The sequence below is a fragment of the Cinclus cinclus genome, chromosome 18 (assembly GCF_963662255.1).
Source record: "Cinclus cinclus chromosome 18, bCinCin1.1, whole genome shotgun sequence".
Taxonomy (NCBI): domain Eukaryota; kingdom Metazoa; phylum Chordata; class Aves; order Passeriformes; family Cinclidae; genus Cinclus; species Cinclus cinclus.
Genome location: NC_085063.1, coordinates 3,239,918 through 3,267,094, shown reverse-complemented (window position 1 = coordinate 3,267,094; position 27,177 = coordinate 3,239,918). Strand labels below are relative to the sequence as shown.

Sequence of the window (27,177 nt, the reverse complement as noted above, 5' to 3'; positions counted from 1 at the left end):
CTGGGAAAGGGGCTCAGCCTGGAGAAAAGGAGGCTCAGGAGGGACCTGGTGGCTCTGCACAACTCCTGACAGGAGGGGACAGCCAGGGGGGGATCGGGGCTGTGCTCCAGGGAACAGGGACAGGAGGAGAGGGAACGGCCTCAGGCTGGGCCAGGGGAGGCTCAGGTTGAGTATTAAGAAGAATTTGATGGAAAAAGTTGTCAGACATTGGAAGGAGCTGCCCAGGGAGGTTTGTAGTCCCCGTCCCTGGAGGTGTCCAAGGAAGGGCTCTGGGCTGGGGACACGGTGGGGATCGGGCACAGGTTAACCCCTCAATGACCTTGCCGGGCTTTTCCGACATTACTGACCCTGTGACCGCCCGCCGGCGGCTCCCCGGGCAGTCACCTCCCGCTCCGTCCCGGTCACAGCGCAGCACCTCCTTCCCTGCCCGACACCCGCCCCGTGACGTCACAGCGCTCCGTGACGTCAGCGAGCCCCGTGACGTTAGCGCGCCCCAGCGCCACTGCCGGGTTCCGCTCGGGAGACACCGCCTTCCCGGCGTGCCCCGCGCCTCCCTGCGGCCGCGCCTCCATCTCCCAGCAGCCACCGCGCGCGGAGCCCGCTGGCGCGCACGGCGCTACGGCGCAAGGCACGCCGGGAGTTGTAGGCGGCGCGGGGGCGGCGGGGCGAGGCGGGCGGAGTCGGGCGGCGGCGGCCTCGAGCCTCGGGTCGGTGTGTTCAGGGAGCGCAGCGAGGGGAGCGGGCACCGCAGCTGTACGGCCTCGGCCCGGCCCCGCGCAGCCATGTCGGGGCTCCTGGGGAAGCTGTTCGGGACGGGCGCCGGCGGGAAGGGCGGCGGGAAGGGCCCGTCCCCGCAGGAGGCGATCCAGCGGCTCCGCGACACGGAGGAGATGCTCAGCAAGAAGCAGGAGTTCCTGGAAAAGAAGATCGAGCAGGAGCTGGCGGCCGCCCGCAAGCACGGCACCAAAAACAAGCGCGGTGAGCGGCGGCGAGGGGGGGCGGGCCGCGCCAAACCCGGGCAACAGGTCGGGAGGGCCCTTGGACAGCGCAGCCGCGTCTGCACGGCTGTGTTTATACCCGGGGCCTTGATTTGATACCTTCGTGCCTTTATTTTGTACCTGCTGCCATTATTCGATCCCCCAGCGCCCTCTCCGGCGGGATTCGCGCCCCAGCCGTGTTTCCTCACTCCGAGGCGAAGGACGCCTCCCCTTTGCCTTCCCCTTCTCCTGGGGGGATGCTCCGTGTGGGAGTCGCGTCACTCCCTCACCATTCCCATGTCGCGATTCCCATGTCGCGATAATGCTCGGCTCCTCCGTGGCGTTCCCTTCCCGTCCTGTGCCGCTCACTTTGGAGAGAGGTCAGGGAGATATCCCAGCGCTGGGTGCAGCTGGAAAAGCAGGGCAGCACCGTGCCGTCAGGCCTTGATTTACCCTGCCGGTGTTTTTTAATTCTAATCAACAAAATCTTTACCAAAACTTGCTTAATGGAAGGCTGTGGTTAAATCTCTATATATTTCCGTCAGCTCTCACCGAAAGTTCTGAGCGTGTTGGGGAGAGCAAGAGTTACAGCTTTCATGCGTTTGTTTGTGGGATGAAGAACTTCCAAGGAGAAAACTGGCCAGCATTAGAAGGGTTTCTGGAAAACAAGTTATTGTTCCCTCTTCTGGGAATAACTTGGGTTATACTTACGCTTTGTTTTGTGTTCACGTGGAAATATAAATTCTTTTGGAAATGGTGCTTTTCTGGGGTTTATTCCCAGCCCTCAGCCCCCTCCAAGAGGTTCTTACACACACACACACTCCTAAATAAATGAAATTGGTGTTTCCCAGGTGGAACTTGGCTTCCCTAGGCAGGTCTGGCTGTGTTTTCCGGGTAGTGCTTGATGCGTCTGTGTGTCTGGACATAAGGAAGTTGTGACGTTACACATTGCAGTGCTCTGAAAACAAACTTCTTGCTTGTTTCAGCTTGGTCATTAAAAATGTTTCGGAAAGCACATCCTGATTTCTGTGTGGATGTTGCAGGATGTTGTTCTGTTGTGGATGATGCTCTGTGCAGGAGCAGGAGTGGTTCTGCCCGTGGCACGGGGAGCTTCAAGCACACGTCTGGCAAGGGTTAATTGGCAGTAATTACCCTTAGGAGTTTCACGTCACCCCTTCAGTCAGCACTTTCCGCTTCCTTCCTGACTCCAGAACTCGTGTGGGTGAAGTGGATGGAGCTGAAGTGGATGGAGCTGGCGCACAGGGGCTCAGGGATGTGTCACAGGACCTCAGCAGAGCCTGACTTCAGGCTAAACCAAGTCACTTCTAAATCAAATACGTTGCACCAGTTCTAATGAGTGAGTCTGTGCTGTGGGTTTTGGTTTAGTTTGGTAACGAGCTCTAAAGGAGACTTTAAAATGTGTCTCTGTCTGCAGTTTCTTCATCTTCTGGGTCACACTGGGCCTCTTTAACTTCTGCTCCGGTCTTTATCTCGCTCTGCTGTAAACCCATCTCTCTCTGCTGTCCTTCAGAACCTTGGGCAGGGGAGGGATTAAATTTCCTTGGAGGTAGAGGAAGGAGGAAAACCTGCCCATTCACCCACGGGGTGCTGGGTCAGACTAATTGAGGGCTTGGAGCAGCACAGCAGCCCGAGGAGTAATTAAGGAGCTGTGAATAGGAGAAGGGTAGGGATGGGTTTCTGCTGGAAAGTGAAACCACTTTTTCCATTTCTGGAACTGAGAGACCGACTGTTCCTACTGGGCTGAGTTAAGGCAGCTGATTGTGGCTTGCTGGGAAGTGAATTCCCCTCAGCATACACTCAGTTTTTCTGAGTTCAGGTTGTCAGTCATTAGCTGAGCTCCTACAAATTGCACTTTTTTATATCCAGATACTGGATTTCTCCCTGTCTGACATCAGGCTGGTTTATAACCCATAATGTATGCAATTTTGATGCTAAGTCACTTAAATCCCTATTTTAACTGAAAATAAAAATATGTTGGTTTTGTATGTGAAAGTGTCATTTTAGTGGAAATGCTGTGATACGGTTAAAATGATTTCAGTTAGCTAGAGATTATTTTAAGTGTTGGAACAACTTTTAAAAAATTAGATTTGAAGAATCCTTGGCTTAGTTCTCCAAGATTTAATTATTTCACTCTGGAATCCCTGCTGTTCCTGGAGGGTCTCCTGTGGGTGATGCACATTTGTGATCTCAGCTGGGCAGTCCTGCTGGTGCTCCTGGAAGCTGCTGTGGGACAGCCCAAAGAAGATGATAAAGTGGGGCAGGGAGCTTACCTGGAAGCTTAAAGCAACCTTGGGAAAATGTGGAGTGGCCTTTTTGTTGTCCCAGAGGAAATCTGGGTGTCTGGCACACCTGAGGAAACAAAAGGAAACACTCTGCTCCTGAACACTGGGAGATTGTTTAGGTGCCAAGTGACCCGCTTTCCAAAGGCTCATTCACTCATTCCTGCTGCACTTCTCGAGTCTAAGGAAAGCTTAATCTAAGAAACTTAGAGGCTTCTGGTTCCTGTGGCTGCCCCAAGCACATGCAGGGTTTTGTTAATTTATGAGTTTACATTACGTGGGTATTTTTCATAATCTGCACATAGGGTACCCAGGCTATGTAACCAGACAACTCGGGAAATTCTGACGTTGTAATAAGGGGCTTTGTAGTATAAATTTCCTCAGTCTGTGTAGTTTCCTGGCATAAGGAGACTTTCAACTTGTATGAAAAGTTCTGAGTGTGCTGGGGAGAGCAGCAGTGATGGCTTTAATGTGCTTGCTGTGTTTTGTCCATGGGATGAAAACCTCTCAAGATTAATCATCATTAGAAGGGATTTTTGAAAACAGACAAGTTACTCTTCCCTCTTCTGAGAGGAACTTGGGTTACGCTGTTTCTTTGTTTTGTGTTGTCATGGAAATGTTCGATCTTTTGAAAACAGTGTTCTGGGATTTGTCCCCACCCCTCTGAAAGCCCTCCCACACTTCATCTCTACTTCATGAGTAGTGGATTTATTTACTCCTCTCAATGAATTTCTAGAAGCAGCAGCAGTACTGACTAATTTGAACACTGATCAGCCAGTGTCTCAGTCCATTTTCCATGTGCCCTGAAAATCAGCTGTGCAGTGACAGGAGCAGAGTGCAGCTGTGAGCCTGATGCTCTGGGAGCCCCGTGCTGCTGCTGCCTCCTTTTATTCCGCTCCAGTTTGTCCGTGCTGTTGTTTCATCTGGGATGTTTCTCAGTGCTCAGACCTCGTGATACAAACTAAGCTGCTCCATCTACTCCAAGGGGTCTGGAGCTCTGGGGTTCAGTGCTCAGTTACAGGGCTGTTTAAGCTGATCCTAATCACTTCTACTCTGGTGTTTCTGTTCCTGTGGCTGGGAAATCATGCAAAGCCGAGCTGTCAGAGGAATAGCACAGGCACACAGAGGAACAAGGGGTTAATTCCTTGAGCTCTAACTGCCTTGGGTATAAAATTTCCACAGTCTGTTTCTTCTGGAACCCAAAGCTCAAGTTATGTCTCCACGTGAAGATTACAGCAGGGAGAGAAACTCAGTGCTGCCTTAGAGTGCCAGTGTTAAAAGCAGCTCAGGTTCAGATGCAGAGTGAATGGATGCAGTTTTGTGCCTGCCTGCCACTAATCTTACCTTTCTGTTAGTTAACACTAGGGCCACAAATAGTGGAATGGGTGAAAAGCCAATATATATTTAGGCTTTAGCAGGCGAGTGACATTTGATGGATTTTCCCTCCTCTCTGGTTTCTGTTAGTGAGCAGTTTTTCCTTCCTGATGTCAAAGTTTCTCTTTTCACTGTACATAAATATAGTATTGGGCTTTTTTCCTCAGCACTGAGTACACAAAATAGATGCAAACCCACTGCTAGATTGCTGCTGTATAATTCAGGCTTTTCCTGGAAAGGGAACACTTATTCTCCACCCAGCACGAAAACCAAACAAACCAGGAGGCTGGGTGTAGGCTGAAGTCCTGACTTTAGGCCCACGTGGGGCTCTCAGTGTCACCTCAGGTGACAGAAATCAACTGCTTACATCCCTTTGCCTTTTTTAAGCTGTCCCATCAGTCTGTTGATCGGATTTCCCTGCAGCTGGAGGGTTCTGCTGTCAGGACTGCCCCTGTCAGGGAACCTGCCTGGGATGTCAGCTGGGACTGGGTGAGTGAGGCTGCTCCAGAGTGGCCCTGCCTGTTCCTCTGTGCTGCTGCTGGTGTTTGTGTGGGCAGGGCATGACTTGGATTAGCTTGCTGAGCCAGAAAAAAGCCCAACTCTTACAAAAAAAAAAAAAAAAACCAAAGAAAAGTTGTTTTCCACACTTAACCACAGAAATGCTGGAGCTGGCTGGGAGAGGGAGGCAGGAATTTGATGGGAAGGAGGAAGGAGGGCAGTTCTGCCTCTCCTGGCAGTAGTCCCTGCCCAGGGGCACTACCTGTGATAATATCTGAGGGTGACCAGGGATCTCCCAGCGAGAGATCATTAATTCAGAAGGAGGGTCATTTATTGGGTCATGGCAGCAGCGCCTGCGGGATGGCTGGGATGGTTTTGGATAGAATGTTGGGTGCTTCAAAGGGTGCACACAGTCTGGCAGTGAGGGAGGGGAAGGCTGCAGCCTCAGCTCTGGGCACGGGCAGACACGCAGAGTGTGTGTGCGAGCCTCAGACGTGGTTTGGGAGGGTGATTTAAAGCTCCTGCTTGCCAAGAGAAGTGATTCTCCTCCCAGAATCAGATGTGACCACGGTTTTGTTGCCATGAATCATCAAGGTGCTGATGGAGGGAAGCATGAGTCCTGCAGCATTTCCAGTCCATCTTTAGGGCCTCAGCCTGCCCACTGTGTTTGAAGTCACAGTCTAATGCAAAACTGATATTTGAGTTCCAGGTGCTTCTCCATAACCCAGGGCTTCAGTACAGGAATATTGATGGTAGTGTAGGCCGGAGTCCTTCATCTTCACCCGAGGTTAAAGAGATGAGCATTCACCACCTGGCTTGGGAAAAGTGATAATTCTCTTTTTAATTAGACCTTAGAAAACAAGAGGAACCTTCTCATTTGGATTCTACCCTACCTGCATTTAGCAGAGGTTTTTGGAGACAAGACTCTGTGGTATAAAACAGTTTGGGAGCAGTGGTGGGATTCACAAACACTTTTTGAAAAACTACTTTTAAAAGTGGCATATAAAACCCCCCTAAATACTGTGATTCTGACAGATAAGATTTAGTAACTGTATCTGATGAAATACATCCTTCCTCTGCTCCTGTACACTGGGGGGAGGGAAATCTGGCATGTTTGCAGCTACTAACTTTGTGTTTATTACTTTTGCTCTCAAAATGTATTAGATGTTGGATTCTAGAATCTCATTAAACTCCAAGCTAATTACTGAATCCCGCTCTAGTGTTCCTAATTCGAAAACTGTAATTTGCAGGTGATGCAAATTGTCCAGTTGGTTTAACTCTCTTTTACTTAGACTTGTGCTGGGTTGTGGAGAGGTTATGTGGACTGGGGTGCTGTTGGGCTTTGCATTTATATCATTCAGGTCTCTCTGTTGATCCCTTATTGCTCCCAAAGCCCCAAAATTGCATTGCCATTTCTATTTTTTGGGTATGTGATGTTTGTCTCAGAGACTTTGGGCTGTGGTGTGTGCAGCAGGATATGGCCTGATTTTTTGCAGCCAGCAAAGTGTGGACATGAGTGAGGTTTAAAGTAAAATCTTGTCATTTACTTACACCGCTTAAAAATGGATGATTTTTGCAAAAACTAAAAGCTGGAGCAGCTCTCATCCTTGACTCTCCATCAAGTTTTCAGCCAGATGCCCAGCAAATTGGAACTCCTGGCACAAAGTGTCTGAAACAAACAGGATGCAGTTGGAGAATCCTAAATAGGGCAGGCATCAGTGTTGTCAGACTTTTGTCTTTGCCTGAGACAGCCCAAGGCCGCAGTAGAGCTGGTGATAAGGAGGTTGGTTCTGCTCTGAATCATCCCCCTGAGTCTTGGAGCAGGGATCCACTTCCTGAAGGAGGGGCTGGAGCCCTTCAGCTCTGGGACCGCCTGAGAGAGCTGGGAGTGTTCACCTGAAAAGGGGATTCCTCTTCCAGAGCCCCTTCCAGGGTCTAAAGGGGCTCCAGGAGAGCTGGAGAGGGACTGGGAACAGTTGTCCGCATGGCAGGATAAGGGGGAATGGTTTCACACTGACAGAATGAGATATTGGGAAGGAATTGTTCCCTGGGAGGGTGGGCAGGCCCTGGCACAGGGTGCCCAGAGCAGCTGTGGCTGTCCCTGGATCCCTGGCAGTGCCCAAGGCCAGGCTGGACATTGGGGCTGGAGCAGCCTGGGACAGTGGGAGGTGACCCATGGCAGGGGTGGCACTGGGTGAGCTTTAAGGTCCCTCTCAACCCAAACCACTGTGCTTCCATGGAGCCTTCCTTGTGGCCAGCAGCAGGGGCAGTGGAGTGGCCACAGACCCAGCACTGGTGTTGTCTTGCAGCTCTCAACTGGTGGCAGTGAATGATGGAAGTTTGCAGGTGTCCAAATAACCAGTATCACATCTCTCCTGCATTTACTGGGATGTGATGGGATGTGTGTCACCAGACATACACACTGTGTGTGCTCCTCATGGCTTGGCAGGATCTCATCCAGATTTAGGGGATTCTGTGTTGGCTTCAGGTGAGTGTGCAGAGGTTGCTCAGATGTAGTGGAACTGAAAAGAGGAATGTCAGAGTGACAGAAGCATCAGTGGTATTCAAACATTTGGAGGTGATTTTGGTTGATTTTGAAATAAAACAAATTAATAGAAAGCAAACTTCATCGTGGGCTCCCTGGGGACTGTGCACAGTTATTGCATCTCCAGTGAAGGTGGTATTTCCTGAAAATGCTTTGGCAGCCTCCCCGTGGTGGGCTCTGCATGTGCCCTGACCTGGGAGGACAGTGAGAGGCAGAAAGGCTCTTTTGTGAGTGCTTCCCTGGTAGCCCCCACTGGAACAGAGTTCATTGCTTAACCTGGCTCTGGAGTTGATCCCAGCCTCAGAGCATGGCATTGCCATTAAAAACTGCAGTTCAGCCCCCAAAAAGTACTGCAGTGTTGCCACTGAAGTGTTTAGAGGTTGAGTCAAGAAGGACAAACTTTTCAGAAATAAATATGGTATGTCTTATTTGCTTTATAACTTTTGGCTTTCTAAAAGTTTGTGTTCTCAGCTTTTCCCCCGTAGTTGTCAGTGTTGGAATCTCAGCATTCACAAAAAAAGTACTTTTTCACATCCCAAAATATCTCATCTGGGGAAGTCAGGCCGTTAAGAAAAATGCTAAATATTATGACAGCATCAACGAAATTCTTGGACTTGGCAATGCTTTAATAGTAATGGTCCAAGGCTGGAAAATGCCTGATGGATTCCCAGGCAGTCACTCTTTTAGTTCCCCAGGAAGAAAAGGTCTTGAAGTGTGCCACTTCAGGGTAGGATCTTCTGAGTTTTGTGAACTAATTACAAAAATGCTGTTCAGTTTAGGGAACTGGATTGTTTGGGTTTTTTTCCTGTGAGAAAACAGCGTTTTGAGACACTTAAGAGCTGCTTCATCTCAGCCTGATGCCTTTTTGGCAGGGATTCAGAGTTCTCACTGGAATTCTCTTTAAAGAGAGAATTACCTTCCAGAAATGGTTACCTTCAGCAACTACAAAATAAAGAAGAAAACCCCTAAAGAGTATTTGCAGGCTGTGAGAATCTCAGGGATACCTTAAGGAACATACACTTCTCATCCTAAAAGTTTAAACTTTGGTTGAATACTGAATAATGATCTAATTTCACATCAGAATTTTGTGTGTATCAAAGGAACTGTAGATTTTTAACTGACAAAGTTGGTGGCAGATGGAAAGAGAGGATAATTTACTCAAACAACCTTAGAAATACATCATTTAATTTGGAAAGAAGAAATGTGTTTTGGGTAGATCAGCTTTGCAGATGCCTTGCAATCCCTTGCCATCATCCAAAGACATGCAGAACCCTGAGGAGTGAGATACTGAAAATTGGGAAATGCAGTGCAGGCTTTGCTTCCAGAGAGTGGATCAGATTTCATGGAATGGTTTGAAACTTCAGGCCTGGATGTTTTTGGCTGAACCAGCATTTCTCACACTCATTGCAGCTCCTGTGTGGAACAAAGCTGTCTCTGTAATTTGGATTTCTCATTCCTGGTTTTCTCATTTGAACTTCAAGGTTCACTGTAAATTACTCCACCCCTTTTTTTTTTTTTTTTTTTTTTTTTTGGACAAAACTGTCCCAAAGTTGCCTGGATATTATTTTACAGAGGATTATTGACCAGAGGAGTGCTGCCTTGACATTCAAGGGACAGAGGAATCACCTTCCAAGGCTGAAGGAACCCCCTCTGGGCTGTGGATGTGGGACATCAGCAGTCCCTGATGCTCTGGCAGAACCAGGGTGCTGTGAAGGTGCTGCTTCCTCTTGTGTTTGGGTGTTGCTGTATCACAGCCCTTGATTGCTGCTCTGCAGATGCTTTTTTCTTTATCTCTTTGTTTTTTTTCCTTTTGTACATTTATAGATTTTTAGGGCAGGAGTGTTTTTTGTTTTGTTTCATCTCTTGCACAGTAGACTAAATGTTCTGGCACTGCTTTGCTCAAGAGGAAGTTGTAATCTTGTATTTGAAAAGATTAGGCAGAAACCTTCTTGTATTCTCTGCCTGGGTTTGGATGGTTTATTGAAATAGTTTTAATCAGTCATAATCTCTGAGCTGAGAATAGTTGCCTTCCTTTGAGGACTAGGTTTGGAAACTTTATTAGAGATTTAATAAACAGGCAGAGAAGGACAAGTGAAGGACTAAGTCTTAACTCTGACCACGATTCCCTGCTAAAAGTGCACATTTCCCATAAGAAAGGTGCAGGAAGCTGCTGCAGACAGGCCCTGGCATCAGGGAGAAATGTGGATCATGACTTTCAGACCTGAACATATCCCTGAGACAGCAGAGCTCTCAGGTGATCCTCATGGCAAAGGAACTCCTGCTGCTGTGCACAGGATCTGTGCTGGAATTGATGAGGATTTATTTATTTATTTTATTTATCTTTTGGTACCTCTGTGTCCCAACCACTTGGATACCACAGTGCTTAAAATCACACCTGGCTTTTTGGAGCTCTGACATTTTGTGTTCTGAGATTCACCTGGGATGAGCCTTCCTTGGTATGGCCTGGGTGCCTTTGTATTGAACCAACACAGTTAAACAGTCCTGGTCCCATCAAACCTCTGCAGAAAGATTCTTATTCAAGGCAAAACTCAAAGTTTGGTCGGTCTGTAGTGGCCAGTCTTTTTATCTGCTTGTAGCATTGGGGGATAATTTGTCCGTGGCTTTAAATTCCCTTCTTAGGTTTTTTTTTTTTTTTTTTTCAATTTTTTTTGAGATCTAGGCAGTTTGCTGGATCTTGGTAGTGAGAGGGGAGAGTTGCTGCCCAGGATAAAGCTCCTCACTGCAGGCAATTACTGCTTCCACCTCCAGTGCCCCTTGCTTATCCCATTCCAAGGACAGCCAGGATGTTGTTCCTGATTAAATTTGCTGCCGAGGCGAGTGCCAGGAAGATGGAGTGGTATTTTCAGAAGCAGCTAAAATAATGCCACTTCTTTCTGCAGAGCAATTTATAGATGGATGCACAGGGTAATGTGCAAAATGCTCTTCCACTATTTAGTTGATTGTCTCAATCCTATTTAGTGCCTGGGCTTGCAGCTCGAGGGGCCAAGTCAGCCAAATTTGGGCAGCTCCTCTTGCACTCTTTGTTATTTTGGCGTGGCTGACATTTGGTGCACGTTATTTTCTGAGGTTTCTGTGGAACTTCCTCATGCCATATTAGCATTGCTGCTGTCCCTGTGCCCTGGCACCTCTGCTGCTGCCATCTCTGCAGAGAGAGTGCAAGAATTAGCTGTGACATGGAGTTCTTTCTGCCCTCAGTTGGAGTAATCAGAGCTATGAACCCCAGTGTCCTCCCCTGGAGGAAAAGCCTCTCTATTTGGGGTGTCAGTGTGAATTTTGGGAGGGTTTGGGTTTTTGGGAGGGTTTTGCAGAGGCAGGAGACACCTGCACTGTGTGGGGACAAATCCTGTGGCATCATCAACACTTTGACCTTGGTCAGGTGTGTTTTTTAATTCAGTGAAACTCCTGAGTTCTATTCCCAGTGCTCTTTGCTCCTCTCAAGCTGAAATGTGTTTTTGCCAGTAAAACTTGAAGTTCCAATTATGTGCAGAAAGCCTTATTCTTCCAGGATTTTATCTGCTGATCTACTCTTTTCTACTAATGATATTTAAAAACATTAATTCTACAGCATTGCTGTGTCCATAAATATCCCAGGAGCACTGCCTGTTCTACCAGTGTGTAAGGAATATTTATTTGCAGGAGGGCTGTTGATTTTTAACAAAACCACTGACATTCATAGTCAATTTTTCCTCTCTGAATGCAATACCATGTAGTAAAATTATATTTTTATTATCCTGCAAGCTGCTTATCTCAGTGAACATTCATCTCATTTGACTAACAAACTGCTGTAAATATTGCAAAGAAAATCATTAGACTTACAACAGTTCATTTAATAATAATAATTTGCCTATATACAAGTTAAAATAATTCAGAATACATCAAATTCTTACAGATAGCATTTCTGGAGGACAAAGTGAAATTATCTGGGTGAGCAGTCATGTTTTTCTGACTGATCTGCTGACTGAGGAGGAGAGTCTGGCTGAATGACTCTGCTCTTTTTATTTCAGGGTGTTCATTAGTCAGGATAGTGACACGAGTTCCTGCTTCTACTTGTGTTGGGGAGCTGGGTCCTGTCATGGTGACATCCCAGCGAAACCCTGGATTCTTGGGAATCACTATGGTCAAACAGGAGGTGCAGAACTGGAATTTCTAGCAGTGGGGGTTACCTCAGAAGTTCAAATAAATAGAAAATGAAAATAGGATTCTGCAGTTCAAAGACTGGAAATAAAAAACCCAACCAACCAACAACCGGTGACAAACTATCCCCCCAAAAAACCCCAACCAAACCAAAAAGCAGAGGAAGGAATAGGTTTTTTATGTGTTAAAAAATCTGAAAAAATGTTCTTTGAATCTAGTTTTAGTCATGTTTTACATTCAAGAAGTTGAAGCAGCCAGCCCAGATCTCACTGGGCTCAGCTGCAGTTTTATTCCTCTCTGGAATCTGGTGTTTTCTTTGTGAGAATTTCTCTGTAAAAAGGAACTGCAGAGATCACAGTCTGATGCTCACTAACACAGAGAAATTGTACATTCTTTTGCCAGTGGAAAGAGGTAATAAACTATTGATACCCATTTTAACTGGTCAGGGCTCTGTGGGGCAGTCTTCATGACTAAAATCTGGCTCCAACATCCCTGTCACAGCTGATAATAAGGACAATTAATATATCAAAATGTCATATGGAGAAGGGCATTTTGAGCCTGCTCACTATTCTGATTGATGGCAGAAGTCATCCAGGTAGTTTTAAATGCATTACTTTTAATTTAATAATAATAATCATATATGAATATATCTAATTCCTTTCCACCCAGTCATATGTATTCTCTGAAAGCTTTACTACATTTCAGATAAAATGCAGCTAAGGTTTGTTACCTGCTGTCTGGCGTTTTTTTTAGAGGCTCTTTAATGCTGCACATTGGACTTACAAGTAAAAACACCCAGTGTGCCTGGTGAGGAGAAGGTATAGGTTGTAAAGGCTGTCTAAAACACTCTTTACTGCCAGGTTCTTGCTGTTGTCTTGTGGAAAGTGCCCATGGAACGATCAGATATTTTTGCTGACATTGAGGCTTGTATTAAATGTTAAATCCCCTCTTCCAGCAGCTGCTGCTGTGAGCTGGTGCTGCTGGTTTTTATGTCACAGGGATATTCCAGAGTGAGTTCAGCCACTGATCCAGCTGAACCTCTGGATATCAGGCCCTGTGCAGGAGCTGCTGTGAGAGGCTGGCCCAGCCATCTGGAAATCTTGCATGACTTTTGGCTTCAAGATAAGGAGTTTGTCCCACTGCTGGAAAGCTGAGATCAGCTGTTCCTAGAAAATTGTGCTGGGTGATCTCTGAACACGTTCTAGGGCATGAGTGAACTCTGGCTTGCCAGGGGATAAAAGCTTTTTAACTTCGTGTATGGTCACAGGTCCTGCTGAAGCAGTTCCACAGCAATTAAAGCTGGCTATAAATTGCATTTCTGCCTCTGTAATTACTGTCTTGGAAGCAGTAAAGGCATAATTGGGGGTGTGGGTGCTGAGGAGAGCCTCTGCCATGGCTGTTTGATGTGATAGCAGCCTTTGAGAAGGGCACAGAGAGGCCCTGTCCCACTGATTTCAAACACACCCAATTCTTGCATGTCCATAATGCTACAGGACATTTGTATCTTGCTGTCCCTGGTTGTTATTTATTTCTGATTTTGGAAAAAGTTTTTTTTTTTTTTTTTTTTTTTGGTTTTTGTTTTTTTGAGAAAAAGAGCCAATGTAATTCCCTTCAGATTAAGTTTTTATAGCTTTGACTTTAATAAAAAATTTAACAAAAACGTGTTAAAAACGTGTTACAAAAACATTTCAGTAGGTTCCCTTAGGAAGGAGAAGAGAAAATAAGTATCTTCCTTAGTCTGAAGGGGTGGGAAACAGAAAATACCATAAATCCATGTTAAGTTTAGGGACAGTGCAGTTCTGGTGTACAGGTGGTGTGGGTGGGAATGGGAGGGGCAGGGTTACCAACAATCCTGATAGGAACTTGAGATCCTTCACCATGATTCTTGCAATGTTTGGTGTCTGAGCAGCTTGTTTTAAACACGAGCATGAAATGCAGACAAACTGCATTTTTTTCATTTCATTTTATTGTTCTCAGAGAAAGCTGGAGTGAGGAGCTACATAAATTGTAGCACTTTACTTGGCTTTGTATAATGTTACATAATGCTATAAAATCATTGGTTTTGCTAGTAATTCTCCATGAGGCACAAAATTCTCAATAAAAAACATCCCCTTGTTCTCAGGCATTCCCCCAGCATCTGTCACTATATAAACACAGCTATTATCAGTTTTTATCTTTCTGAGTAAGAAAACTTCATATATCCTTAATTAAACCATTAGTGCAGAATGAACCAGCCTAAATACCCCAGCAATGTGTTGCTCATCACTTTATGATGTGGCATAAAGCTGGAATGTGTGGGATATTTGTGTTGTGCCTCATTCTGCAGAGCAAACACTGTCCTTTGAAAACCCCCTGTTCTCACTCCTGTCAAACACGTGGATGTTGGACTGGCCCCAAAACTGGGGAGCTTTACTGGCCACTGGAGACAAAGTGCAGAGGCTTATTTTGGGTCCTGGGCTTCTCTTGGAACAGTTCAGGTGTTTTTACTGGCTTCTCCTAAATAATCCTGAGCTACTTCGTGTTTTTGGTATTTGTAGCTGGGCCTTCCCATAAAAAAGTGCTCTTTTTGCTCTCTAACACATTAGTTAATTTGAAATGAAGTAAATGCAGCATATTCATAACCAGCTGCAGAGCTGAAGCTCTGCTTAGGACTTTGAGGAGTTTATCTTGCAGGACTGTCAGCATCTCAGGATGGTATCTGCCAAAACACCCGGGGTACCTGTGGGCTCCATCAGCTTTTAAGAGAGCAGCTACTCTGTGTGTGCTGCAGAAACATGCTCATCACATCCCTGAGTTATCAGCCCTCTGGAAGGGGAGATAAGGGAAGGAGTCTCTTGTCTGGATTTCCTACTCCTTGTTTCCTGCTCTCCTCAAAAAATTCTGCTTGGAAATAACGCCTCTCAGAGATTGAAAGATTTAAAGCTTTTTATTTGCCCCTGTTCCTGGTGTGTGTGACTGAGCTTTTGGGAGGGCCAAGCCTGATTTTTAGCAGTGCTGATCGTGTGTCACATTAAGTGGTTTCTGCTGTGAGACTCTCAGAGATCAGAGCACTGAAGAAATGAAGTATGTGTGTGTGGCTGAGTGCAGGAATTGAGGCTGTTGGAGCAGCAGCTTGGGGATGAGGTGAGGGTTAAAGTGCACGGGGATATTGTGTGACCAGGGCTGTCATGGAGAGGACTCACATGGTGAGTCCAGAGCAGGGGGCAGTGGCAGTGCCATGAAGGGAAGCTGCACTTGTGTCCTGCTCCACGTCACACAAGGTGTTTGTTGCTCCAAGCCTTGTCTTCAGAGATGTGGCTTCGACCACGTCTTTGTGAAGGTAGCTGGTGTTCCCTGTCAGTGTTTTGTCAGAAATCCCATGATTTCCTCCAGGTGTCTTGGAAGAGCTGGCTGTGGGCTGTTGTCACCTGCTGGGTGCTCCCCTGTGTGGGTGGGGTGGGTAGAGCAGGTTGGACCAGTCCTCCCACACTGATCCCCAGGGCTGGGAGCTGTCCTGGGTGGGCTCCCTGCACAGCCCATGTTGTACAGTGCTCACAAACAGCAAATTGCTCAAACCACCATCAGTGAGGGCTTCTCTCAGCTCAGGCTGTTGTGAGGACACCTCCTAGGAGGAGTAACACAAAACATACATAAATGCCAACATTTTTAGAACGTGTATTTCACAATAAAGTGCAAAGCTGAGGGAACATTTCTCCTTGGGTTTGAAGAAGCTGATTCTCCCAGGGGTTCAGCAGAAGGGAGGGACCTGCAGCAGCACAAAGACCTCATCTGGCAGGAGCTGCACCAGCAGCACTGCCTGCTGGGATGGGATGAGGATGAGCAAGGGTGTTTTTGGTGGATGAGCTTGGATATTGAAGCTTTCTGTTTGCTGTGGCGTGGTTTCTGTCTGTGGGGTGTTAGGAGTGAGTCTGGGCTGGCATCCTGCTGTGGCAGGTGATGGCCATAAGGAGGAGGAAAATCAAGGCTTGGGCTGCATAGTTTATCTGGGAAAAGTGGACAGCAAACACTAGAACACGTTTGCTGTTTCTCTGTGCTGAGTGCCATTGGTGCAAAGTGTGAAGGGCTGTTTTGGGCACAAATCTCATCAGTCCCACCCTGTGCTTTGCTGTGCAGCTGCCCTGCAGGCCCTGAAGCGCAAGAAGAGGTACGAGAAGCAGCTGGCACAGATAGATGGCACACTATCAACAATTGAATTCCAGAGAGAAGCCCTGGAGAATGCCAACACCAACACTGAAGTGCTTAAGAACATGGGTTTTGCTGCTAAGGCTATGAAAGCTGCTCATGATAACATGTAAGTTAATCCCTCCTGCATCTCTCTACGGGATCTGTAGTTTGGCATTTGTTAGATCTGCTGAATGCCAGGTGTTTCAAACCAAAGGTGGAGCAGCAAAACCACCTTCTGAATGGCTCTCACTTAAACTAAAATTGAACAAAATGCACTAATATCAGTGCTTCTTCAGTTTGCTACCGTTTTATTTTCTACGTTTATCCAAAAGCTGGGTAGCACCAGTGTTGTCTATCCAAAAGCTGGGTAGCACCAGTGTGGTCTAAAGAAAATGGGAGCCTGAAGCAGTTACAGATCTGTCTTGTAGCAGCCAGAATTTTAAGCCTCAAGTTGGGGGGGGGGGGTCTTAAAACTTGTTTTTCTGCAGTGGAGTTGGCATATGTAGCAATAATTAAAGGTAAAACTGTATTATGGGAATGCTGTGCTTGCTCCACAAGCAAATATTGTGGATGTAATAATGCTGAATCAGGGAAGAGAGCAAATTATTATTAATATCAGTGGTGCAGAACAAAACCTCTCCCTGGTGTCTGTATAACTGCTGGGAGCTAAGTTTGCAGGGAAGAGTTCAAAATACATCTATAATTGTATTGAGACCAGGGGGATAAAACCCACGCTTGCATGCAAAGTGTATTTTGGGGAAGGGCCTGGGAAATGTCACCGTGGTGTGGCATTTCTACAGAACCCAGGAAATGCAGTGTTGGTTGGGAAGGTGCCTGCTGGTACTCAATTCTTTCCTTTCTTTTCCAGGGACATTGATAAAGTAGATGAATTAATGCAGGACATTGCAGAACAGCAAGAGCTGGCAGATGAGATCTCTACAGCCATCTCCAAGCCAGTAGGATTTGGGGAGGAATTTGATGAGGTATGGCTTTCAGTTTGCTTCTGTCTGTACCAGTGAGTCATGGAATCCTCTGGGTTGGGAAGCCTTGGATCACAGAGCCCAACCACTGACCCAGCAGTGCCAGCCCCATCCCTAACCCCGAGCACCACATGTGCATGGCTTTGAAATCCTTCCTGGCACTGTGACCCTAGGAGATCTTTCTCTGGAGATCTGCACCTTTGTGTGTGCCTGGGTGCAGGGCTGGGCTGTGAAATCTCTCCTGGAATTGGTGGTGGCTGTGACCTGGATTTTATGTTCAGAATGCTCTGGATGGCCTGACCTGAGAATATTTGGACTTGGATTTCTCTTCTTATCTGCTTTCCCCACCCTCCAAGAGATCAAGTACAGGAATCATCACATCAGAATCAGACTCCTCATCTCCTCACTTCGCTCTGATCCTGTGCATTTGTGCTATTTTCTTCAATAATATGATCAGCTATATCTGGTTGTTAATAAATATGACTTAAAGTTCTTTTTTTTTTTCTTCTTTTTCTCCTTGAAATCCTAGGATGAACTCATGGCAGAACTAGAGGAACTAGAACAAGAAGAACTAGACAAAAACTTGCTGGAAATCAGTGGTCCGGAGACAGTACCACTACCAAATGTGCCCTCAATATCAATACCCTCCAAGCCAGGTATGGATCAACCCTTTCTGAAACATCCTGGATCATTAAAAATATGCTTGTTAATCTGCCAGCTCCTTGGATTTGGGAGATAAGGCTACAAGAAGCACAGACATTTTGCTTGGAATTGCTTCCTGAATCCCAGATCACACCCAGTGCCATTTCTCTGTGAGGGGCACCTGCCTTTCTGAAGAAGCACAAAAATCATTCCCTGTCACAGGAGCAGCTGCTTTCTGCTCCAGCTCATCCAGGTTACCTGCAGCCTGGATGATGCAGTGGAGGTGTGAGAAAAGGGAGACTTTTTCTGGGTCCTGCTGGGTCAACAAGGAAGAAATCTTGACAAGGTACCCTGAGGTTGTAAAAGGGAGGGCAGAGTAAATTAACTCATAAAATCATTGAAGTTGGAAAAGACCTCCAGGGTCATCCAGCTCCAGGCAGGTTCAGATTGCCCCATGGATCCATGCTTCATTGCTGCTGCTTTGGGTTTTAATTTGATCCCTGCTTTTCTGGCCTTTGGGAGGATCTTCCCTTGGCGTCCCCTCTTTGGGAAGGCTGTGGGCTCCTCTTGCAGTACCTAAGCCAGGCAGTCCCACATCAGGGTTATCCCAGTTCTAGAGCACACATATCCAGGGAATTTCAGCTGGTATGAGGATTCTGCCTGGAGGCTGGACAAGAAATGTTTATATTTACACAGATGGTTCAAAGCTGCTCTTAAATCTGAAGTGATCCCTCCTGTATGAGCATTACCCATGGAATTCAGCTGAGCTGGGACACCTCTAAGCAGCACTAATGGGATATGAAGCTTTACAAGCCCATTTTGCTGAATCTGCCTGACTATGATAAATAACTTGTAGACTTTGCAGCTCTATTCCGTATTGGAATGAACTTGGGAAAGGAAAAAAAATCCAAAAAAGCCGTGGATGAAAATAATCCCAATTGGTCAGTGTGTCTATAATTATTCTGCTGCCTTTCCAGGCTGGGATGGGTGTGGGAAGCAGCAGCACTGGCAGAGCAGGTTCTCTTTGTGCCACTGCTCCTTATGTGTTACTCTGTTTTTATTCTGACACCACTGATTTTGTGTGTTCCTGGTTGTGTTTTGCCAGGCAGAACTGCTGACCAGAGTTGGTGAGAGGAGAGGGAATTGTATCAGAACATCTGAAATCTGAGACTTTATCAGATTCAGGAGAAACAGATTCAGTGAACCAGTGCATTTTTATTGCCTGGCTGGTTTAGTGAGGTTTGTTATCTAAATAGTCTTAAAACACAATGCCTTGGACCCAAATCTACTCCTTGCATTTTGTGACTGCACACAAGTAAGAAGTGTTCTAATTGTGGACATATTTTAAGGAGCTGCACAGCATAAAACTTAGGGAAAGTGCCTAAAATAATATAAATTGTGAATAATTTTGGTAGTAAAAGCTGCAAGCATAAAGCTCAGTGTTTCACAAGATTTATGCTAAGCTGCTTTTGGATGGAAATGAGAAATCCATGAATTTCATGAATGTATTTAAGTGGCACTTTTTGGTTCAATAAAGCTGCCTTCAAGGCTAGCACTTGGGAAAAACTGGGATTCTGGGGTGGTGTTGGGTGGGGATTTTGTGTGGGTTTATTTTTTTGAACTGGAATTGTTTTTCACTTAAAACTGGTTTAACACTGGGATTAAAAATTTGCTTGTGATTACCGTGGTCAGACTTCCAAAGGGAGTGCTGTCCCTAATGGTTCAGGCTCATGTGTAATCATCTTTTTGGGATAATAATGTGTCTTTTGAGGCTGAGCTGACCCTGTTACCTCCTTTTTATCCATTGAAGGGTAGATGACCACGAGCTTTCCTGCTTTTCCTGCTCTCAGGAGCTGTCTGGATTTTGGCTTTAATCAGTCTGAATGAGGAATTTTGTTGTTGTTGGGGTCAGAAGAAATGCAGGCAGAAGCTGTTTTTGTTTAATGGAGGCTGGAGGAGCTTAATATAGAAAATCAAATTCCAGCCTTGTACAAATGAGGGGTCTGGAGCTTGGAGCTGACTCAGTTTTCCTGATGCCAACATTTCTTCTGGAATGACATGAACCACTTGGACCAGGAATTGTTTCACTTTTTCTTTTTCTTTTTTTTTTTTTTTTTTTTTTGCAGCTATTTGTGGGTTCAGAGCTTTTTTGCTGAGTTGATGGAAACTGGACTTGTCAGGTTATGACAAAGAGCAGCATTTTCTGCCCTGGAACAACCAGGAATGAGGAGAGGGCAGTGTCCAGGCTGCTCCTTCCCATCCACATCCACACCCCTGCCAGGGAGCACAGGAGAAGGGGAGTGGGATGTTCCCAGGGCTCTGCAGCCCCTCCACATTCTGTACCTGGCCCAAACACCTCATTTCTTCCACTCACAGTACTCAATGATGGAAGAAGGAATTAATTTTTGTTGGGGAAGAGATTAGCACTGGAGACGTCGGATGAGTTTCTGTAAGAAGCTGCATCCCTCTGGAAGAGGCTTGGAAATCATAGAACACCACACCTGAACTTTCATGCCCACTACCTTCTTTCTGTGGGAGCTGTTGTCTTTTTCCACTCAGAGTGGAGCTGTCAGGAAGTTTTGCCCTCTGTCAGCAAAGCACCCCTTACTTCAGTTCAAGAAGGTTTTGTGTATTTTTTGACTACAACTGGCCTTAGGTGCTTCATTTACTGGTTTGTCAGTGGCACAGAGGCCACTGGGTTCTGTCAAGATTCCCACTCACTTGTTCTCTTTTGTGATTTTGCAGCCAAGAAAAAAGAGGAAGAAGAGGATGATGACATGAAAGAGCTGGAAGCTTGGGCAGGAACCATGTAACCACAGCAGCCCCTGGAAAAAAAAAAAAAGACTTTGGTTACCTATTCTGGGTGCAAATGTGTTTTGTTGAGGAGAAAGCATAAACAAAATGTCTTTATCTTTAATTTTAACCCAGAGCAGTGGGATCTGCATTGCTGTTTTCTGCATAGCATGGAAAAAAGGTCTGCCCAGAGGAGAGAAGGGGGAGCAGGGGAATTGCCTGCTGTCGATACGGTTCAATTTCTGTAGAAAAGGTATTTGCAAAATCACTCAGCTTTGGGACCGTGCTCCTGCCACTGCTGGATCTTCATCTTCAATTTGGGCCATATATTGAATTGAAATAAGCTGAAAAACACTCTGTAATTTTAAGTCAGTTTAAGTGTGTCTAGGAGTCTTGTAAGGCATTTAAAAACCAGGAAAAGTCGTAAGCCCCCATCGGCTTCTTTATTGTGTTTTAGGTGCAAGAATGCTTTAGGTTTTTAGTTCTTTGCCAGTTCTATTTATATCCCTTGACTGCTGTGTGGCCAGCCCTGTGTCTGTCACCGCAACGACGTCGTCACTGTGCCCATTTTAATTGGTGAGAATGATCTGCAGTTGATCCACGCTCTCTTGGAAGTAGGGAAGGTTTCAAATTCAGTTGTACATTTTTCTACATAGCACTACAATGTTTATTGCTTTTTTGTGATAATTGATAACCCATTCAGATACATGCACACAATTATTTTAATTAAGAAACTACTATGGATTGCACTGTATTAAATATCTCAATTAATTTTCACCTGTGGCTGCTGTGGTCAGTTCCTTCTCCTGTTTAAGTGATCTGGCTGTGATTTAGGTGTAGTTTGGCCTCTTTCTGCATGAGGGACAACCACTCCAAAGCCTGCTGAGCTATGGTTGGGCTCTGCTCCCAGGGAACAAGGGAACAGGACAAGAGGAGAGAATCTGAAGCTGTGCCAAGGGAGGTTTATAATGGACATCAGGAGGAATTTCTTCATGGAAGGGGTTGTCAGGCTTTGGAAGGGGCTGCCCAGGGAAGTGGTGGAGTCCCCAACCCTGAAGATACTCAAGGAACAACTGGATGTGGCACTCGGTGCTGTGGGCTGATGACAAGGTGGGGATCAGTGTTGGACTCTATGACCTTGGAGGTCTTTCCCGACCTCAGGGGTCCTGGGATTCTGTTCTGTGTGAAAATCCCCACACTAAGGAGAAATCAGCTGAATTAAGTTCAAAGCAAGAGATTTAGGGGCAGAGCTGAGACCCTTTGCTTAGTTTTTCATAATGGAAACTACCTCTACTGTGCACTGTGCTAATAGATGTTGTTAAAGCAGCTCTGTCTTATTCTAGGAATGACAGGGGAGCATCTCAAATGCAGTGAAGTGTCCCAAGAGGAGCATTGAGGGGGAGCTGGGAGGGGAAATCATGAGCAGGGTTAATGCTGTGCAGTGTCCTGATGTGGGAGCTGAGGAACTGGGAATGGCAGAGGCAGCCCCTGGCAGCCCAGCTGTGCCCTGGGGTAGCTCAGCTTTGCTGTTCACTCAGCTTTACCCAAACACAGCCTGCTCTGCACAGCAGGGCAAATGCAGCAGAGAGGGGAGTGTGTGGGGGGCTTCCTGCTTACTCTGAGTGATGGCAACCTCTTCTTTCTTCATCCTTTTAATAAAGGATGGGGTGGTTCCTTAATCCTTCCGTTTAACAGGATGTCTGAGCACTGACCACCTTTCTGTCTCTGAATTCCTTATCCATTGCTCAGTGAACAGCTGGAATGTTTACAGTGAACATTTTGCTGCCTTGCCCAGAGTGGTTCTGAGGGCAGAACTTCCCTGTCCAGAGCACCAAGGGGCAGTGGGGAGGGAGCAGCTGTGCCTGCCAGCAGTTTCTGTGGCTGCCACTCAGTGCCTCTCAGTCCCTATTCCTGGGAAAGCCACTCCAGTTCATGCTGGGAAACTGCTCAATTAACTTGCCCTCAACAACTCAGGTTGCAGCTGTGCCAGTGTTTTCCTTCGGAGCTGTTAAAGGAGGCAAGTGGAAATCTGGGATCCAGGTGTTTTCAGTTTATGGAAAAACTTTGTATTTTTTTCTCTGGGGAAGGTGGAAAGCATTGTCACTGTTGCATGTGTGTATGAGAATGATTTCATTTAAAGCAGGGTGAAAAGTTGTGGCTGCCCCTGTATCCCTGGGATTGTCCAAGGGTAGGTTGGATGAGTTTGGAGCAACCTGGGATAGTGGAAGGTGTCCCTGGCTGTGCTTTAAGGTCCCTTCCAAACCAAACCAGTCTGGGATTCTGTGAAAATACAGACTGGTCTCATCCCTGCTTTTCCCTTGGAATGTTTTCAGTACAGAGAGAATTGTGCAGGTGGAAAAGCCAGGACGTGGCATTTGTACTGGAGGGCAAGGGAAGTGTTTTGTATTTGTGCTGCACATTTGGGTTGGGGGGAAATCAGGAAGGAGATCCCTCCTTGGTGGCTGCTCAAGGCTCAGAGTCCACTGACACCAAGGATCTGTGTTTGTACCTTTGGAGCAGGGTGAAATCTCACTTGGGAAATCTGGGTCAGAGAGGTGGGTGGATAAACAGGATAAATAAACCTGAGCAGACATCACCCCTGGGGCTGGAGAGCCCTGGTGTTGTGCAGCAGCTGGGGGACTGTTCCCTGCAGGAATAATGGGAATCCACAGCTCTGCCCAGTACTGCTCTCTGTCACATTGATCTCCAGGTGGATCTTTACCTTTCCAGGTGGATAAATGATTCTCCTGTGTGCCTTTCCTGCTCTTCTCTCCAGGAGATGTTCTGGGACTCCTCTAAGTCATGGACATTCAACTTCAGTGCAGTGTTAAAGAGGCAGGGAATAGGGGGCTCCATCAGCCACTGGGGAGGCAAATTGCTGCTCAGTTGCTTCGCTGGTGAGTTGTTAATGCATGTGTGGGTTAGTAGTGGGTTAGTAATGGGTTAGTAATGGGTTTTGGGGAGATGATTGGTGCTGAGAGCTCTCTGGAGAGCCTTGGGCCTCACATGGAAGCAGGTGGGTACAGGAGCATTCCAGGGAGCCTCTCAGGATGCACTGAGGGAGATGTCCCCACTAAAATCTATCATCTACAATTTGCTACTTAAAGCATTTGAGGGAAAGCATAGTTTCTCTAGAAAATGCCATCAGATCCCTGTCTGCTCTGCCTGCATGCCTGTGTGTGATGGGAGGAGGTTTCAGAGGGATTTGGTCACTGGGAAACAGGGACATGATGTGCAGGGCTTAGACTGATCTTCCCCACCCACACAGTTCTCCAAAACCTTTGCAGCTCCTGGGACTCCCCTGTGGGCATTAGGGAGGAGATGGCTTTGGGATTAGGTAGAACTGAGGCTTCTAGGGCTTCAGGATCCCAAATGTCCCAGTCACCAGTGGTGTTTAGACTGGGCTGTCCAGCAGAGACACAACCTAAGATCTTGTCCTGCTGCCCTCTTGTCCTGCCTTGGCCCATCATCTCTGCTGTGCTTGCAGAATCCTCAGATTTGTTTGGGAAAGGACCTTAAATCCCATCTCATTCCACCCCCTGCCATGGGCAGGGACACCTCCCACTGTCCCAGGCTGCTCCCAGCCCCAGTGTCCAACCTGGCCTTGGGCACTGCCAGGGATCCAGGGGCAGCCACAGCTGCTCTGGGCACCCTGTGCCAGGGGCTCAGCACCCTCCCAGGAAGGATTCCTGCCCAGTATCCCTGTGCCAGCTCAACCCTGCAGTGACACACAAACACCTCTCCAAGCCACGCAGGGACAGACCCTGCAATGGCCACTTGAACACCTGGAGGCAGAACTGCTTTTCTGGACAGACAGACGTGGGACACCGGGATGCCTCCCTGCTGTGGGGGTGCTGGCACAGCTGGTGGCCCAGCAGAGGCTCCTGCCCACCCTTCATGGCTCTTCCCCTGAGATTTAGGGGCACTAACCCCAGCTCATGGGCACAAGCCATTTGTCCTGAATGCAGGGCCTGACCCGGGGTTCTCTTCTAGCCCCCAGTGGGCTGAAGGTGATGGGGCACAGGTGACACTGCTGAGGCCACCCTGACAAGGTCACCCACACCCTAAATAACAGCGGCTCATCACCCAGCATCCCACTTCCCTGAAAAACCATCTCCCAACAAACCACTTTGTGCGTCTCTCTCCTGAGCACCATTAAAATTCTTTAAATTCGAGACCAATATTTCCCTGCTCTGATGGGGTCACTGGCTGCTGGCTTTTAATAACAACATTTTCCCCCTCTTGAATTTTCAGCTCCCTTTTCCCCAAGGAAAGCCCAGTCCCTGAACAGCTCCATTCCCTGTTTCCAATCACCCAGCTGCTTTCCTGGGCTCCCAGAGCCTGCACCAAGCCTTAGGGAATGTCTGATCCCTCCGGCTGAGGCTGCTGGTGCCGCTGGCATTTGGGGATGCTGTGGGTGCCCAGATGTGCATCCACAGCCAGCACAGCTGCTCGCCAGGATATTCTGGGGGTACGCAGAACAATTCCACATGGCAGAGGATGGAATTCTTTTGGCAAAACCCCCACTCCCAGCCAAAAGACTCTGGAGAGGAACGGTGGCTGTTTTCCACAGGAAACAAAACTCAACATCCCAGCGTCCAGATGTCGTTTAGGAGGATGCATTGGGCACTCCATTGCAAGCCAGAGTTTCAGGTGGTGGCAGCTTTGGTCTGGTAGAAATCCAGTGCCGCAGGAAAAGCTTCTCCGAGAGGGATTATCCAGCAGAGGGCAATGCCGGGATGGGTTTCCCTCCCTCCCTGCGCAGGTCAGTGTTGAACCAGCTCCAACGCGCGAGGAGGAAGGCGACAGATGCTGAGCTCGCAGTCCACCCAAAAAGTTCCCCAGCCCCGGAGGGAGGGGACCTGCCCAGCACATCCCTGACCCTGCGGACAGGGCTGGAGGGACACCGGAGCTGCCACCCTCCCGACACCGGCAGAGGGGCTGGGGTATCCCAAACCAGGTCCCGGCCGATGCTCAGTGCTGGGACAGCTCCCATCACACGGATCCAGGCTGGGTCTTTCTGCTTAGTGCTGGGTTTGGCAAAGCCGGGCTCGTGGTTGGACTCGATGATCTTGGGGGTCTTTTCCATCCGAAGGGATTCTGTCATTCCCAGTGCCAGAGTCCCTGGGGTCAAGCACAGCCTCTCCTGGCTCTTGTCCTCACTCGTGCCGCGGATGGTTTGGTATCAGCTCCACCTGGCCAGTAATGACATGGAGATAAAATGCAAAACACCCTGATTTATTGTGACAGGGAGCAGCTCCGCCTGGCACATAAGTTAAAATACAAAGAAGAAGGAGAAAAAAAAATAAAAGACCATTTTTAGTTGAACAGCTGGTGATACCTCAGTAGCCACCTCCATGGGCTTTCATAGCACTTTCCAATCCAATATCTGACATAATTCTTCAGTCTCCTTCAGTTCAGTTTCACCTCAGTCCTGAGCAAATATTGACAAATCTCACACAATCCCATGAGCACAGTCCTAGAGCTCCCTTTTATTTGCAGGAGCTTGGTACCCTCCACATCCCCTGGCCAGGAGCCAAGGGACAGAGTTTAGTTGGAAGGGCAGAAGGACAAGGGCAGAGGGGCTGTGTGTGCATGTGGTTTGCTGGGAGGGCTTTTGGGGACCGGGGGTGCTCTTCCCCCATGTCTGCCCAGAACAGGGCTGTCAGGGCTGGCTGGCTGTGCCCAGGGACTCACTCCAGTGTCCTGGTCCAGCTGCAAAACCCTCCAGGACACATTTGCTATCAGAGAATGTTACAAATCTTCCCTCACCCACCTCTTCCATCGCTCACCTGATGTTATTTTCCCCTGCCAAACCATCCCTCAGCAAAACCAGGAGGTTCTAACTCAGCTCCTCAGCACCAGGGCTCACGCCGTTGTTTGGAAAGTTTGGGCTGTTTTTGTTTTACCAATCTGCCAAACAGTAATTCCAGCTCAGGGAGAATGATGGGAGCATTGGGATAAAGACCAAGGGAGGGCTGCAGCTTCTCCTGGACATGTGCTGACAGGGTTCCCACCACTTCTGTGTGGCCAGCAAGGAGCTGGGGGCTGTCCCTGCCCGGGCTGTGGGGTTTGGTGACACTGTGGACAGGAACTGGCTCAAATCTTGTTGCCTTGAACTGGAACTAAAGGTTTTGGCAGAGGCAGGGTGAAGGTCTCCTCTTTTTTCTGCTTATCCTTGTGGATGTCATGGATGCTCAGTACTTACAGAGCCATGGAATCACAGGATGCTTTGGGTTGGAAAAGACCTTAAGGGTTGTCTCCTTCCAACCAAGCTGATGGCTGGGACCAGTTCATGCTGAGCCAGTGTCTGGTTCAGCCAAGCTCAGGGCACAGCAGCACCCAGGCTCTGCTGCTCATCCCTGGGGCTCAGGATGTGCCAGCAATGGCTGAGTCCTTCTTTGGCATTGCTCTGCACCTCAAAGGCTGCACCCAGTGGGCAGCAGCATCAAACCTTGCAGGTGAAATCCCAGTGCCTGACTGGGAAACACCTGCCCTGGTTCTGCTCCTAGGGAGTCTGGAGGCTGCTGGGCACAGCTGGGATCCCCGGGATCTCCTGGCAAAGGGTGTCACAGCACCACTGCAAGGAAAGGGATATTCTTCCCTGGGGTGGCTGCTGTGGTGTCACCCACTGCCCTGCTGCCTGTGCAGGGGAGGGTTTGCAACCCCTCCATTCTGGTCCAGCACATCTCTCCACAGCAAAGGGGGCTGAGGTGGAGCTGCTCTCACATCTGTGTGGTTCTGGGGAC

The 27,177-nt window shown here is 47.6% G+C and overlaps 1 protein-coding gene across 1 annotated transcript; it reads left to right on the top strand.

The window, feature by feature from the left end:
* The first annotated feature begins 693 nt into the window (after positions 1 to 693).
* CHMP4B (charged multivesicular body protein 4B) lies at positions 694 to 21,205 on the top strand. Its single transcript, XM_062505055.1, has 5 exons — positions 694 to 978; positions 15,963 to 16,140; positions 16,882 to 16,996; positions 17,523 to 17,649; positions 20,381 to 21,205. The coding sequence occupies exons 1-5, from the start codon at positions 783 to 785 to the stop codon at positions 20,446 to 20,448; spliced, it is 684 nt and encodes a 227-aa protein (XP_062361039.1). The 5' UTR covers positions 694 to 782; the 3' UTR covers positions 20,449 to 21,205.
* The last annotated feature ends 5,972 nt before the right edge of the window (positions 21,206 to 27,177 follow it).

Excerpts from the sequence above, each read along its gene's own strand:
- CHMP4B (XM_062505055.1), top strand. The coding sequence starts at position 783 with ATGTCGGGGCTCCTGGGGAAGCTGTTCGGGACGGGCGCCGGCGGGAAG. Across the intron at positions 16,141-16,881 it reads AAAGCTGCTCATGATAACAT|GGACATTGATAAAGTAGATG; the intron begins GTAAGTTAATCC and ends TTTCTTTTCCAG. Across the intron at positions 17,650-20,380 it reads ATCAATACCCTCCAAGCCAG|CCAAGAAAAAAGAGGAAGAA; the intron begins GTATGGATCAAC and ends GTGATTTTGCAG.